The 16,113-nt window shown below is 37.9% G+C and overlaps 1 protein-coding gene across 1 annotated transcript in view; it reads left to right on the forward strand.

Annotated features, from left to right (window-relative positions):
- LOC140146434 (transient receptor potential cation channel subfamily M member-like 2) overlaps positions 1 to 15,065 on the forward strand; it is a 122,996-nt gene extending 107,931 nt beyond the window's left edge. Inside the window, 8 exon segments of the mRNA XM_072168282.1 lie at positions 1,897 to 2,051; positions 2,783 to 2,979; positions 7,144 to 7,230; positions 7,879 to 7,987; positions 8,634 to 8,646; positions 8,649 to 8,776; positions 9,492 to 9,605; positions 10,992 to 15,065. Of these exon segments, the coding sequence (XP_072024383.1) occupies positions 1,897 to 2,051; positions 2,783 to 2,979; positions 7,144 to 7,230; positions 7,879 to 7,987; positions 8,634 to 8,646; positions 8,649 to 8,776; positions 9,492 to 9,605; positions 10,992 to 11,108 (920 nt within the window). The 3' untranslated portion in view covers positions 11,109 to 15,065.
- The last annotated feature ends 1,048 nt before the right edge of the window (positions 15,066 to 16,113 follow it).

Raw genomic sequence — 16,113 nt, forward strand, 5'->3', positions numbered from 1 at the left:
ACAATGTTTGGCATAATCGTTTTTATTTTCGCAGTAGCTACATTGAGGATTAAAGTGCAAAATTAATATTCTGCAAAATATCCCATGACAGTTTTGCTTCTTTTACCTGAATTTCTTCTATTTTTGGAGTCTAAATTTCCCGGCATTCTTGTATTATTTTTACTCTATGTCAGGCTTTTGACAGGTTTTATGCTTTTTGAGTGGTAATAAGTGGCATCTCTGAGTCTTTCTGTGGACAATATTCCTTTTTACAGTGAATTCCAAGAAAATAAAAAGTTCTGAGAGTGTTGTTTACTGCTTAAAATGTGATCAATATGAATTTATGGCCTGGAATCATATCTACATGTACAAGGTATTTCAGTTCAGTTCAGTTCAGTTTATTAGCATCACACTAGCTGACAAAAAAAAAGTCGCCAGCCAGGTAGTAATGCTTAAAAGTTCTATCAAATTTTGTCTTTCCAAGTTCTTCCAATTGTTCTTCGGTATATCATGAATATTAAAGGTATTTGTGTATTTTTTCATTTCATGATTTAGCTGATGCAAATTTCAAGTCAATAGTTACATAATTCGTGAAATAGTTACATAATTCGCAAAAATCGGTGATTAGTTGTTTGGTTATCAAAACTTCCTTCACCCAATGGAATTTGGGGAGCTGCACAGATAATTGGTGGATGTTACAATCTAAATCTGCGGATAGGTGTGCGCCGCTCGGCAGCAACCTATTTGATGCGATCTGATTGTGATGATTCACCATTGCAGCGAAATTACAGCGCTTTGAGTCCTCTAAGATCTGGAGAAAGGCGCTTTATAAATCCAAAATTTATTTTTTATTATAAAGTGGCACATTGTATTTTAATGTCAACCCTGATAGCAGCATGAAAGGGGAACTGAAATGTAATATACCAAGCCGCATCTGAATATCGCTGCTGCTTTCGGAGATATTTTGTCTACTTGCAATTAACCTATTGCCAAAGTTGCACATAAGTTCTTGCTTGCTCAAGTCTGGGACTATTGAACATTTTCTACAAACTTGCACAACTTTCATTTTCACGTATTGGGAGCATCAATACTGAACTTTGTTCACAATGTGTTGGGAGTGGTTCAGCTCAGGATGGCTGTCGTCAATGTTACCGGGACGTCGATTTAAAAAGGACTACGAGGCTAACGATGAAGAACAAACTGGGAATAATGATAAAACTAGTAAGAAATTATAGTGATATTTATTATATGATGCCTAGTTGGCTAAGTTAATTAGCCAGCAAACATCATAAATTAGCCCTACTACTTTTGGGCTCTGTTGCTTTAGTATACTATCCAGAGAGGTTGCTTACAGGCTCGTTCCAGTCACTATGGACCACAATGGCCTCATCCCAACGGCATAGTTCAATAACCTCAATTAAACAATCATAGTGAAAAATTTGACCTCAAGTTGCGGAGTATGAGTTTTTGTACCCAAATGTTCAAAGGTCATTCAATGAATGAACAAATGTATTGGGGTTAGAGAACTGTGCCCTGATAGATGAACATGCTGTGGATCATAGTGAGTCCTTCAACCATATAGATATAATCAGATTTATACAAAGTTGTATTTGGACAACTTGAGAAAAGTTGGTTTAAAATATTGCTATCAAAGACCAGAACATTCCTAAAATATTACCTCAAACCTCAAATTTTTGTCCACTTTTTTTTGAAGCACATTTATTATGAGTGCCTGTTCCTTCAAGTTGTTTTGAAAATGGCACACTTAATTTGCAGTCTATAAGGTTTGTTGTAATTTTTGTCACATTCCAGCTATTTTATTATGAAATATTTTGATTAGAAATGTCAGGTGCTTTTTTCAGTAAGCTTACCAACTCTTTTGTTTGCTTTATCTTTTTTGTCTTTAAAACTGTACAGAGGCAGATGAGGAAGAAACACAAAATGTGGAGCAGCAAGTGCCTTCATCTATCGAGGATCTTGGCATTATGATCCATGTCAAAGCCAGGTCCAGCCCATATCCAAGCTCTGCCCAGATGAGATTCACAGTACCAACTGAAAAGACTAAGTGGGAGGTGAGTGTCAGGGGTGGGATGGAAGGAGTGGGTTAGACGGAAGTGGTTTAAAAGAGGGGAGGCTTGTATCATGATGAAAGTAAAAAGGTGGGGGTCTTTTTAACAAGTAAAAGGGGGGTCTTTTGGAGCATGAAAACAGTCAAAATCTAGGGTCTCTCTTGGTTTTCTGGTTGAAAATTGTCTGAAAAAAATGTGGGAGCTTTCTGGGAGAATATACCCATATGGTCATTTGTGTTAAGTGCCCCCCCCCCCGGAAACATCCTACTCTTTTCGAAACTGATTGCAATATACATTGTACCTAATACCTCTCATTTTAAATATATCCAGCTCCTTACTTGGTTGAGCACTTTACTGTGGATGATTTACCTTACTTGGATTGATTTATGACTCTCAAACAAGCCTAGTATTGGTTAAAAGTGGTTCTTGAGATATCTCTTGATATTTGGAGGAAATGTAATATTTGAAACATGGGACTTTTTATGTTGAAGCCTATGGCTATACCATTTTGCAACCTGATGTGGCAGTGATGTCTGTGCAAATTTCATTGGCGCAGCTAGCAACTGTTTGTGTCCGCTCAAAGCGCTGGTGTACACAGAAACGCACTTATAGACACCGCATAGATGTGCGCTCAAAACAGTTGCCTCAAATGGTATAGCATGCAGAGCATTAACAATATTGAGCACAGCCACTGTAAAGCTAACAAACTGATATTCTCTTAATGTCATTCACAGGTTGAATTCCCTAACTACAAGCCAATTAACTACACCAGTGAAATAGTCCTCAAGAACCCACCATGGGCTGACGTGGACCTTATGAGTCAACACGGGAACAGACGACCTATACTCAAGTTTAACCAGATGGACACAGAATGCAAACAGAATAGAGTCAGCCATATGGGAGACTATGAGGTCATTGATGGACTACCAAGGTATGAATGTAATAGAGTCAGTCATATGGGAGACTATGAGGTCATTGATGGACTACCAAGGTAGGAATGTAATAGAGTCAGTCATATGGGAGACTATGAGGTCATTGATGGACTACCAAGTCAGGAATGTAATAGAGTCAGCCATATGGGAGACTATGAGGTCATTGATGGACTACCAAGGTATGAATGTAATAGAGTCAGTCATATGGGAGACTATGAGGTCATTGATGGACTACCAAGGTATGAATGTAATAGAGTCGGTCATATGGGAGACTATGAGGTCATTGATGGACTACCAAGGTATGAATGTAATAGAGTCAGTCATATGGGAGACTATGAGGTCATTGATGGACTACCAAGGTATGAATGTAATAGAGTCAGTCATATGGGGGACTATGAGGTCATTGATGGACTACCAAGGTAGGAATGTAATAGAGTCGGTCATGTGGGGAGACTATGAGGTCATTGATGGACTACCAAGGTATGAATGTAATAGAGTCAGTCATATGGGGACTATGAGGTCATTGATGGACTACCAAGGTGTGAATGTAATAGAATCAGTCATATGGGGGACTATGAGGTCATTGATGGACTACCAAGGTATGAATGTAATAGAATCAGTCATATGGGAGACTATGAGGTCATTGATGGACTAGGGAGACTATGAGGTCATTGATGGACTACCAAGGTAGGAATGTAATAAAGTCAGTCATATGGGAGACTATGAGGTCATTGATGGACTACCAAGGTAGGAATGTAATAGAGTCAGCCATATGGGAGACTATGAGGTCATTGATGGACTACCAAGGTATGAATGTAATAGAATCAGTCATATGGGGGACTATGAGGTCATTGATGGACTACCAAGGTATGAATGTAATAGAATCAGTCATATGGGAGACTATGAGGTCATTGATGGACTACCAAGGTAGGAATGTAATAGAGTCAGTCATATGGGAGACTATGAGAGTCATTGATGGACTACCAAGGTATGAATGTAATAGAGTCAGTCATATGGGAGACTATGAGGTCATTGATGGACTACCAAGGTATGAATGTAATAGAGTCAGTCATATGGGAGACTATGAGGTCATTGATGGACTACCAAGGTAGGAATGTAATAGAGTCAGCCATATGGGAGACTATGAGGTCATTGATGGACTACCAAGGTAGGAATGTAATAGAGTCAGTCATATGGGAGACTATGAGGTCATTGATGGACTACCAAGTCAGGAATGTAATAGAGTCAGCCATATGGGAGACTATGAGGTCATTGATGGACTACCAAGGTATGAATGTAATAGAGTCAGTCATATGGGAGACTATGAGGTCATTGATGGACTACCAAGGTATGAATGTAATAGAGTCGGTCATATGGGAGACTATGAGGTCATTGATGGACTACCAAGGTATGAATGTAATAGAGTCAGTCATATGGGAGACTATGAGGTCATTGATGGACTACCAAGGTATGAATGTAATAGAGTCAGTCATATGGGGGACTATGAGGTCATTGATGGACTACCAAGGTAGGAATGTAATAGAGTCGGTCATATGGGAGACTATGAGGTCATTGATGGACTACCAAGGTATGAATGTAATAGAGTCAGTCATATGGGGACTATGAGGTCATTGATGGACTACCAAGGTGTGAATGTAATAGAATCAGTCATATGGGGGACTATGAGGTCATTGATGGACTACCAAGGTATGAATGTAATAGAATCAGTCATATGGGAGACTATGAGGTCATTGATGGACTAGGGAGACTATGAGGTCATTGATGGACTACCAAGGTAGGAATGTAATAAAGTCAGTCATATGGGAGACTATGAGGTCATTGATGGACTACCAAGGTAGGAATGTAATAGAGTCAGCCATATGGGAGACTATGAGGTCATTGATGGACTACCAAGGTATGAATGTAATAGAATCAGTCATATGGGGGACTATGAGGTCATTGATGGACTACCAAGGTATGAATGTAATAGAATCAGTCATATGGGAGACTATGAGGTCATTGATGGACTACCAAGGTAGGAATGTAATAGAGTCAGTCATATGGGAGACTATGAGAGTCATTGATGGACTACCAAGGTATGAATGTAATAGAGTCAGTCATATGGGAGACTATGAGGTCATTGATGGACTACCAAGGTATGAATGTAATAGAGTCAGTCATATGGGAGACTATGAGGTCATTGATGGACTACCAAGGTAGGAATGTAATAGAGTCAGCCATATGGGAGACTATGAGGTCATTGATGGACTACCAAGGTATGAATGTAATAGAGTCAGTCATATGGGAGACTATGAGAGTCATTGATGGACTACCAAGGTAGGAATGTAATAGAGTCAGTCATATGGGAGACTATGAGGTCATTGATGGACTACTAAGGTATAAATGTAATAGAGTCAGTCATATGGGGGACTATGAGGTCATTGATGGACTACCAAGGTAGGAATGTAATAGAGTCGGTCATATGGGAGACTATGAGGTCATTGATGGACTACCAAGGTATGAATGTAATAGAGTCAGTCATATGGGGACTATGAGGTCATTGATGGACTACCAAGGTGTGAATGTAATAGAATCAGTCATATGGGGGACTATGAGGTCATTGATGGACTACCAAGGTATGAATGTAATAGAATCAGTCATATGGGAGACTATGAGGTCATTGATGGACTAGGGAGACTATGAGGTCATTGATGGACTACCAAGGTAGGAATGTAATAAAGTCAGTCATATGGGAGACTATGAGGTCATTGATGGACTACCAAGGTAGGAATGTAATAGAGTCAGCCATATGGGAGACTATGAGGTCATTGATGGACTACCAAGGTATGAATGTAATAGAATCAGTCATATGGGGGACTATGAGGTCATTGATGGACTACCAAGGTATGAATGTAATAGAATCAGTCATATGGGAGACTATGAGGTCATTGATGGACTACCAAGGTAGGAATGTAATAGAGTCAGTCATATGGGAGACTATGAGAGTCATTGATGGACTACCAAGGTATGAATGTAATAGAGTCAGTCATATGGGAGACTATGAGGTCATTGATGGACTACCAAGGTATGAATGTAATAGAGTCAGTCATATGGGAGACTATGAGGTCATTGATGGACTACCAAGGTAGGAATGTAATAGAGTCAGCCATATGGGAGACTATGAGGTCATTGATGGACTACCAAGGTATGAATGTAATAGAGTCAGTCATATGGGAGACTATGAGAGTCATTGATGGACTACCAAGGTAGGAATGTAATAGAGTCAGTCATATGGGAGACTATGAGGTCATTGATGGACTACTAAGGTATAAATGTAATAGAGTCAGTCATATGGGGGACTATGAGGTCATTGATGGACTACCAAGGTATGAATGTAATAGAGTCAGTCATATGGGGGACTATGATGTCATTGATGGACTACCAAGGTATGAATGTAATAGAGTCAGTCATATGGGAGGCTATGAGGTCATTGGACTACCAAGGACTATGGATTATTAAGGTATGAATGCAGAATGCATACATAATAGAGTCGGTCATATAGGGGAATATGAGAGTCATTGATGGACTACCAAGGTACCAAATCATGCACATGTACAGCGTTACGTGCACAAATTATATCAGAACTGGTACTTTCAAAAATATTCCATAACGGAATGAGTACAGCATTTTCGTCTTTCGCACTTAATTGAACGAACCTTCCTCAACAGATGATGCTAGACTTTGCCATTTGGTACACCGTCTGTTTAGTAATAATCTATGGATTTGATGCTTAAACATCTCTCACTCAAGTGGAACTGGCGAGCATATCCAAATGGGCTATTCCAGTTGAAATCCATACACCCTGTATGGAAGACATGACCCTAACCCTAACACTGAACCCTGGTTTTTGCTATTGGAAGTTAAAGAAGAAACAAAAAAGGAGAGAAGATGAACAAAGAAGTCACTTGGAACCCCAGGGATTTGAACCTGGGACCCCGCATGCCAAGCACACGATCACCGACCGGTAGCCACATAGGTTTCACTGCCCTCTGTGAAAAAGGGGCTGTTTTGCTGACAAGTGATTCCTGTTTGTTAAACTCTTATTAGCCCTTTTGTCTGATTTTATGTTTTTAATATATTGATGTTTATTTTATTTGTATCAGGAATCCCAAAGGCAGGACAGGTATGGAGGGCAGAGGCTTGCTGGGAAGGTTTGGACCTAACCATGCTGCAGATCCAATAGTCACAAGGTAGAGTCATTTAATAACTTAATTTCATGTATCTAGGTTATTCCACCCTTATTGTTATGATCATATTTTTATTGTGAGATGTGAAATTTCTTGTGAAATCCATGAATTTCTTGAATTTCTTAAATTTAAAAATTCCATTCTTTATTCTCAGTCAGTTTAATATTATTTTAATAACTAAATACTGTTTTATTTAGCAAAAATTAAGTTACCATCATGACTAAAACTCCCCCTTCTTGGAAATGAAAGAAACTTGTTTACTGTTTTAGTTGTGCATACTGTGATCTTGCCTGCGTATTGTTATAGAGCGCACTACATACTCGCGTTTCGACAAGCGTGATAACGCGATTGCTGCCATCTACCGTGTGATAGAAGCTCAGAAGCTCATTGCCTTGTAAAAGTACGTAATTTTTCGCCATTTTCTGCTATTTTTTTCTCCGATCGGCACCAGATAAATCGACCTTCCTTTTATGGGCTAATTAACCAATCAAGGATCGTAGGGAATTTGATTGACAGTGACGTCAGACGCGATAAAATGTCTTTTTATCGCTGTCTTTCATTATAGACATACCTGCCTGTATGCTAAGAACAAATCATCTGCTAATTTCATGAAATAACAGAAGTGTATTTTTGACCATTTCTTTTCTCTAGGTGGAAGAGGAGAGGAGATGGTAGCATCGTTGAAGATGATAACGGCAAAAAAGTGTTAGAATTTGTGGCCATTCAACGCAGAGACAATCAACAGTGGGCAATACCTGGGGTATGTTGAATTGTTTATATTTATGAGAAGATTGTTCCCACATTTATTTCAGCATGTTGAAGTTGATATTGGATAGTACAGAGTTCCAAAGCTGGAACGGCCAAAGAAAAACTCTTGTCAAAAGCAGATTTCAGTCCCTTGGTATTCAATGCAGGTTCAGTAAGACATGTAGGCTGCAGATATTAGTGTAAACCTGAGTGAGTCAGATTGTATAATGATAAAACTGACATGAGCTATTGTGGTCCGAGTTAAAGTGAAATAGGCGGCGGCACTGACTGCTACATAGTGTCGAGTATATGAACCCCTCAATTAATAAATTGATAAAAGGTCAATGCCTGATGTTAGTGTTAACATAATTCGTCGTCTGCTTCACATTCTGTTGTATCTCAAAAGGCTGCCTTGTGTGATTTTATTATCATTGTTGTATTTCATACTGTTAAATGTTATTTCTTTTTTAGTATGCTTTTAGCATGCTTCTTTCTTTTATGAATGGACATGATGTTGTAATAGTGTGATAATACCTGAGCAGCATTAATATATAAAGTTAATTTTTACAGTACGATTAGATGACAATAATAAAAAAAATCACACCAGGCAGCCTTTTGAGAATTTGATTTTACCATAATATGATCATTACCATACACAGGGTATGGTGGAGCCAGGGATGAGGTCAGTGCTACAATCAAGCGGGAATTCGGGGAAGAAGCTTTAGGAAGCTTAGAGAAGACACCAGAAGAAGTCGAAGAGATTACAGAGAAGGTGGATGAATTATTCAAACATGGAAAAGAGGTTGGTTGGTTTATTTGTTTGAAGAGCTCAATTTCCAGAAGGTTAACATCCACATATGTGATGCAGCACATTTAAAAGGGGGGGACTTTGTGCAGGTGAAGTCAATTTTCAGTTCAGTATGTCTGCTTTGAAAGCATTTTGCAAGCACAACGCCTAGACGTTGATCCACAAGCCTCAGCACACTTTACAGGTTGTCGCTGACCACTACGGCCCATACATCATTCCACAAACCATTTAACAGCATTTCAGGGACTTTGCTGCTTCAAGAGCGCACACCCTAGACATTCCACAAATAACCTTCGCAACCAGGATCAGCTCCCCGAGTTTCGTACGGGTTACAACGAGACACATTAGCAGTGAGTTCCTTGTCCAGGGACTCACTGTTTTAAGTCCCCCCTTTTGATGTGCTGTATCACATATGGTCAAGAGGGGCATGGTGGCGGTGAAAAGAAATGTTTGAAAATAAAAAGAGTGTGAACAATTTTTTTTCACCCCTTACCAAATAGATGGTAAGCAATTAAAGCCTACCGTAAAGCTTCTAATTGGTTGTGAGAAAGTGTGAAAGAAGAACTCTGGAGATTTGGATTCCATTTTCACCTGAAACTGATCCAATTTACCCTGAAATTGGATCTTTTAAAATGTGTACAAGATATAGGAAGGATGATTCTGAAAACATATGATAATAACTGTTAATGGTTGGCTTTTATGTTTACAGGTATACAAGGGCTATGTTGACGACCCACGAAACACAGATAATGCCTGGATGGAAACTGTTGCTATGAACTTCCATGATGAGGACGGCACATCAGTGGGATCACTCAAATTACAGGTATTTATTGTATTGTTTCTTTACGTAGTCTCAGCTAGAAATTTTGATATAAAATTACATCGATTGAGCCCATATTTATGGTGACATCCCGCTATCTCTAAGGTCCGCTATCTCTAAGGTTCGCTATCTCTAAGGTTCGCTATCACTAACGTGTAAAGTCTATGGAGATCAGAATCCGCTATCTCTAATAGAGAAAAGGGTTCGCTATACCTAAAAAAAGGTCCGCTACTTCTAAGGTTCGATATCACTAATTTAGAATAAGGTTCGCTAGTTCTAAGGTTCGATATCACTAATTATAAATAAGGTTCGCTATCACTAATTTAAAATAAGGTTAGCTTTCACTAATTTTGAATAAGGTCCGCTATCACTAATTTATTAAAGGTTCGCTATCTCTAAGGTTCGTTATCACTAATTCCAATAAAGGTCCGCTATACCTAAGGTTTGCTATCACTAATTTTGTTTGAGGTTCGTTATCCCTAATTAATTAAGGTTCGCTATCTCTAAGGTTCGTTATCACTAATTTCAATTCAGGTTCGCTATACCTAAGGTTCGTTATCACTAATCTTAAATAAGGTCCACTATCTCTAATTTTAAATAAGGTCCGCTATCTCTAATTTCAAATAAGGTCCGCTAGCGAACCTTATTTAAAATTAGAGATAGCAAACCTTATTTAAAATTAGAGATAGCGAACCTTATTTAAAATTAGTGATATCGAACCTTAGAAATACCGAACCTTTTTCAAAATTAGTGATATCGAACCTTAGGTATAGCGAACCTTTTTCGTAATTAGTGATAACGAACCTTAGAGATAGCGAACCTTAGAGATAGCGAACCTTAGAGATAGCGAACCGTAACCATATTTATTGGTCGATACAGGGCAAAAAATAAATAATTGTGCTCCCTTCTGCATGTAGTTGAACTTTTCAAAGGGTGGGCATAACATTAATAAATTTTCAGTTTCTAACCCCTGACTGCCCCAACCATACCGCGAAAACATGACATATTGCCTATGGGGATCGACACTAAGTCAGGTACCGCGTGAGCGAACTCAGAAATATTGCAAACAGCGCAAGCGTACACAAAAGAAACTTTGCGCGAAAGATAAGTGATGTCGCCAGGTCTGAACGATGTACCGGGCGTCAGCTGAATTCTAATACGCCTAGGGGGCACAGGCATGGAAAATTCCAATCTGTGTATTTATTAATCTAAGGCCCCAACCCATCCCAGTGTTCTGATGGACCCCAGTGGATCCGGGTACACCTCATCAGTCCGAAACACCTTTGTTTAGCTATATCTCATAATCAATATATTTCCGAGTTCCAACTGATTTTGCTCGATTGCATCACAATTTGGCATGATGTAACCACTTCTTGTTATTATTTGCAGGCTGGCGATGATGCACAGGGCGTACAATGGCAGAGGATATCAGGAAAGGTTCCACTGTTTGCAAGTCACACCGCTATGCTCAAACAAGTTGCTGATCTCCATGATGCATCTTTCTAAGTTAATATGCTGTATTTATATATAGGGATTTTCAATTTGGAAAGTACACTACAGTCTGATCGGTATCAAATAGGCAAAGTTTGTGAGGTGTTTGTTTACTTTCACTCAGTTTTGCAGATCTGCAAAATACATCATTCTAAGTTGATGTATTATATAGAGATTTTTCATCAGTACACTACAGTCTGATCAGTATCAAATAGGCAAAATTTGTGAGGTGTTTGTTTACTTTCACTCGGTTTTGCAGATCTGCAAAATACATCATTCTAAGTTGATGTATTGTATAGAGATTTTCCATCAGTACACTACAGTCTGATCGGTATCAAATAGGCAAAATTTGTGAGGTGTTTGTTTACTTTCACTCAGTTTTGCAGATCTGCAAAATACATCATTCTAAGTTGATGTATTGTATAGAGATTTTCCATCAGTACACTACAGTGTGATCAGTATCAAATAGGCAAAATTTGTTTGTTTACTTGCGTTCATGAGTGTTGCCTATTTGAATGATGCATCATTCTTAAAGTTGCTATTGTTTTATTTGTGGGGATTTTACTCCAAAAATGTGGATAGTACACTATATAGTCTCATCGGTACCAAATAGGCAAAATTTGTGTGTGTGTACATGTATGTACTCAACAAAGTATATATGATGCATCATTCTAAGTTGCTGTATTTTATATAGATACTATTCTTGAATATGGATATTATGGATACTAGAGTCTGATCGGTATCAAATAGGCAACATTTGAGTGGTGTTTGTTAACTTGTAGTCAACAAACTTGCAGATCCACATAATGCATCAGTCTAAGTTAATGTATTGTATTTATATAGTTTTTTCTTGGATTTTATGGATATTACACTAATCATTTGAATGAACACAGCTGCCGACAGATGTGTGTGATCAGACCGCAATAGTATTTCAAAAGGCGACTGCATGACGTTGCATACTAACCAATCACAAGTGAGTTGGATTCACTTCTGGTTACGCGCGTGCAGGCGTTCATCACACAGTGCAATATAATCGTCACGCTGTTCGCAGCTGTGTTCATTCAAAAAATAGTGTTTGATCAGTATCAAAAAACCAAAATTTATTTGGTGTTTGTGTTTTTTACTCAGCTTTAGATACAATGGGCTATTCCATTTAAAAATCACATTCCCTATGGAAGATTTTGAAATTCCAGGCAAATTCCAGATGCAACCATTTTCATCCATAAAAAGTGGAAAGGGTGAGGTAGATTTTGGAATTCCAAACAAAATTGTGGCGAATTTTGGGTCACTTTATGCATTTATTTGACTGGATTTTATAAATTTCAACATAATTATTATCGCTTCCAACTTTGATGACCTCTCTGTCACTTTCAAAGGGGTATTAGAGTGGTTTGTTGAGACAGGTGCCATGTTCAATTCGTAGCAAATCAATGCTATATCGATTGCATGTTTATTTGCTCCACTGCATTTACACCACAAACCTCTATCTGATAGTGAGTGGAATTTGTCCAGCATGACGTCACAAGGTGTCACTGTAGCTGGTAGCTGAAATATAACACAAAAACAGCCAAAATTTCCAGCTGGATTGAATGCAAGGTGCAATTGAAATTGAGATGGAAACCTTCCACAGGGGGTAGGGACTATAGATGGAATAGCCCAATGATATATTATACAGAGGTGAATGTGATTGAGACTTTGACCATGGACACATGCTCCCCCCCAGCAGAAAATGTATTATCTGAACAAATTATAGTTAGATTACAGTTACACCTACACAACATATGTCATTGGCCCCTGAACATGTTTAAAGCAAAACTTCCTATGTAACCTGTTGGCAGTTTTGCTTTAAACATGTTAAGGGCCATTCCAGTTAAAAAGCATACACCCCCTATGGAACACATGACCTTATTCTTCCACACAGGGTATGACTTCCAAATGTGGATGTTACCAACATTACAAATATTTCCACCTTTTGCAGCAAGTTACGCAAAATTGGTTAATTTTGTCCCATCTGAAATTTGCTTTGCCCCCAATGCAGAGGTCCAAACAATTCCTGGCACAGAGGGTGTATGGATTTCAACTAGAATAGACTATTTTTCTTAGGAGGACAGATTAGGAATAGGAATCGCATGATTTGATGTCCATATTTTTTCTCTGTTCAGATCATGAACATTGTCTCAATCTATATGGTGGTGTATATAAATGCAATGTAGCCAAGATATTATCCATTTAATAATTCATACAAACTCAATATCACATTAGGGCTATGATATGTGCGTATTAAAGATGTTGAGGACCAAAGACGAACAGAAAAAAAAATGTGATTTGACAAAAATTTTATGTAAATTATTAAGATTATATACACAGTACTCGGGCCATTGTGATGGGTTTAACTGATTCTGATACAAACAATGAACAATTGATGCAACTTTGCAGTTGTATAAATGAGTTTTCCATACTTGTACCAGATTCCGATGTGTGTACTCCTAGAGTACAACCAATGAAGTAGCTGTGTGGCAGTGTACCTCTAGGGCAGCACCAATAAGAACCTGGTTGTGATATAATTACTGTGACTTCATAAAGAAACTCTTAAGGGGGGGGGAGGAAAAACTGGAGAGTTACCATATTTATTATTTATTTAGCACAGTAACTTTCTGATGTTCCACATGTAATAAACATGGTATATTATAATATTAAAAAATACATGAAATTCATGTTTTTAGATGTAAAAGTTGGATCCACTTTTTCTTAAAAATTTAGAGTTATGTGAGGTGAAAGTAGAAACCTTCATACACTTACACTCAGAATTGTTGTGGTTTAAGTATCGAAAATGGCTTATTATTCTTGGAGTTGTGACTTTTTGCACAGAGTTATTGCCAATGTCTGGAATTTGGCAGGTTTTTGAAACCATGGATACACTTGTGGTTATCATATCTACGAAGAGGACAGATTGTACAGAATTGATCCTTAAAACGAGTTTCTGCCCACAAATTACACCTTGTGTGTGCGTACATTGTTCATACACATGCTGAAATTAACACGTCATGAAAATCAAAAATGCACATTTGCAAGAGAACCTTGTTTTGGTAGCAAGGTGGGCAATAATTGTTACTATAGAAAAATTATTAAATTCATGTACATCGTGGAACATTCAACTAAGCTTGTTACTCCGTGACTAATCATGCTAATACACGAGCGTACAGCGCTACTCTACGAGTCCATATTGCGAGGTTATCTGCGTACAACAGCTTACTACGCACAGCCACGCAAAGAGTATGTTCCACGATGTACACAAATTAAGTAATTTTTGTATAATTGTATTGAATTACATACAACTCATTGTGTCTTATTCTTCCAGATGTAGTGTAAACTTATTAGAATTAAGAGTTCACATTGCAGAATGGAGCGTGTGCATAGTTAAGGAAATAAAAGTAGTACATGTAGTGCTGGAATTTTCATCTCTTTGTATTGCTAGATTAGGCTTTTTTCAGCACAGCAGCAGGGTTCCGATGGTGTATGGAACAGTCATGGAATTTAAAAATTGGAGAAGGCTTAAAAAGGTCACAGAGAAGTCACACAATTATGATTATCATGGAAAAATTCCACCAAAAAAGACATGTGAAAGTTGTGGAAATCAATGTAAATGTGACGGATGAGGAAAAATAAAAGTGGTTGAGCAACAAAATATGTGACCATCCACCACAACTGAGCCCGGATGTCGCCAGTGCCACTATTGAGATATGCTCCATTGAACTTAACAATAAACAATAGGAAACAAAGGATTTATTTACTGTTTTATTGATTTTTCACTACTTAAATGTCAAGTACTATATAGACATGATATACATCATTTTAAAGCTAATTTCAAGCAGAATATTTTGGTTGAATATCTCAAAAATGATGATTGGCGACTTCAGGGCTCAGTTGTGCTGGATGGTTACATATGTATTGTTTTGGTATTCGGTTCAAAAATAGAAATTCTGGGAACCCTGAATAAACTGATCATTTTAATAAAACAGCTCAAGCAATGTTTACTGCATTTTTTTGGAAATATCTCATACAAGGGGAGTATGAATTTCAAATGGAATTACCACATTAGCAGCTCCATTTGAAACTCACGCTCTCTCTGTGGAAGATTTAGGTTGAATCTTTCTCAGAGGGTGTATGAAATTTAATGGAGCTGCTTAATTCATACTCCTCTGTGGAAGGTATTTCTAAAATCTTCCACAGGGGTAGTGTGGATTTTAAATGGAATAACCCAATGTTGCCTCCTTAGTTTATATCTTGCCATGCCATTTGTTAGTTGTATTTATTTGGAGGCTTTCTGGAAATGCTAGATGTCAGAGAGATATTTAAAGATATTCAGTTAGGTGCTTTGATATATCTTTGCATATCTCTCTTTACCGGTCATGATGGGACCAAGCATTGACCGGATATGTGAATTAAGTGTGATTCTTTATTAAATGTCCGAAGTGCAAAATTTGAGACAACAAAATAGTGCTCCGTATAATTGGGAAATAATATCAAAGGATGGTATTTTAATGCTGTATGCAACATAAATATGTCCTTCTAAATGGTTTGGAGCATGAAATAATGGTGTATAAATATAAAATATAAAAAATGTTTTTCTGGGGAGATTTAATATCAGATAACAGATAGATATGTACACAATACGAGGGGGTATCAAAAAGTTTTAGAAATCGCCCAGAAGTGAAAGAGCTTTATCAATGAAATTTTGTCAGTGCAATCACTGGTCCTTATGTACATTATGGTCCAAAAATGGTCTCATAGGTATGTTTACTCTTTTTACAGGTGGCACTAGATGCCAATAACCCGCTGCCCCAGTTACTGCGCATAAACTGCAAGATTGAGAAAATTGAGGCAAGCAGCATTATTAAGATCCTGCTTTTGAAGGGTTGCAGTGCCTAGAAAATCGATGATGAAATGAAAGTTATCTTCGGTGGTGATTGTGATATGTCACTGTCGCTTTTGGAAAAGGAATTTTATTTCATCACAGATT

Source organism: Amphiura filiformis, chromosome 2 (assembly GCF_039555335.1).
Source record: "Amphiura filiformis chromosome 2, Afil_fr2py, whole genome shotgun sequence".
Taxonomy (NCBI): Eukaryota; Metazoa; Echinodermata; class Ophiuroidea; order Amphilepidida; family Amphiuridae; genus Amphiura; species Amphiura filiformis.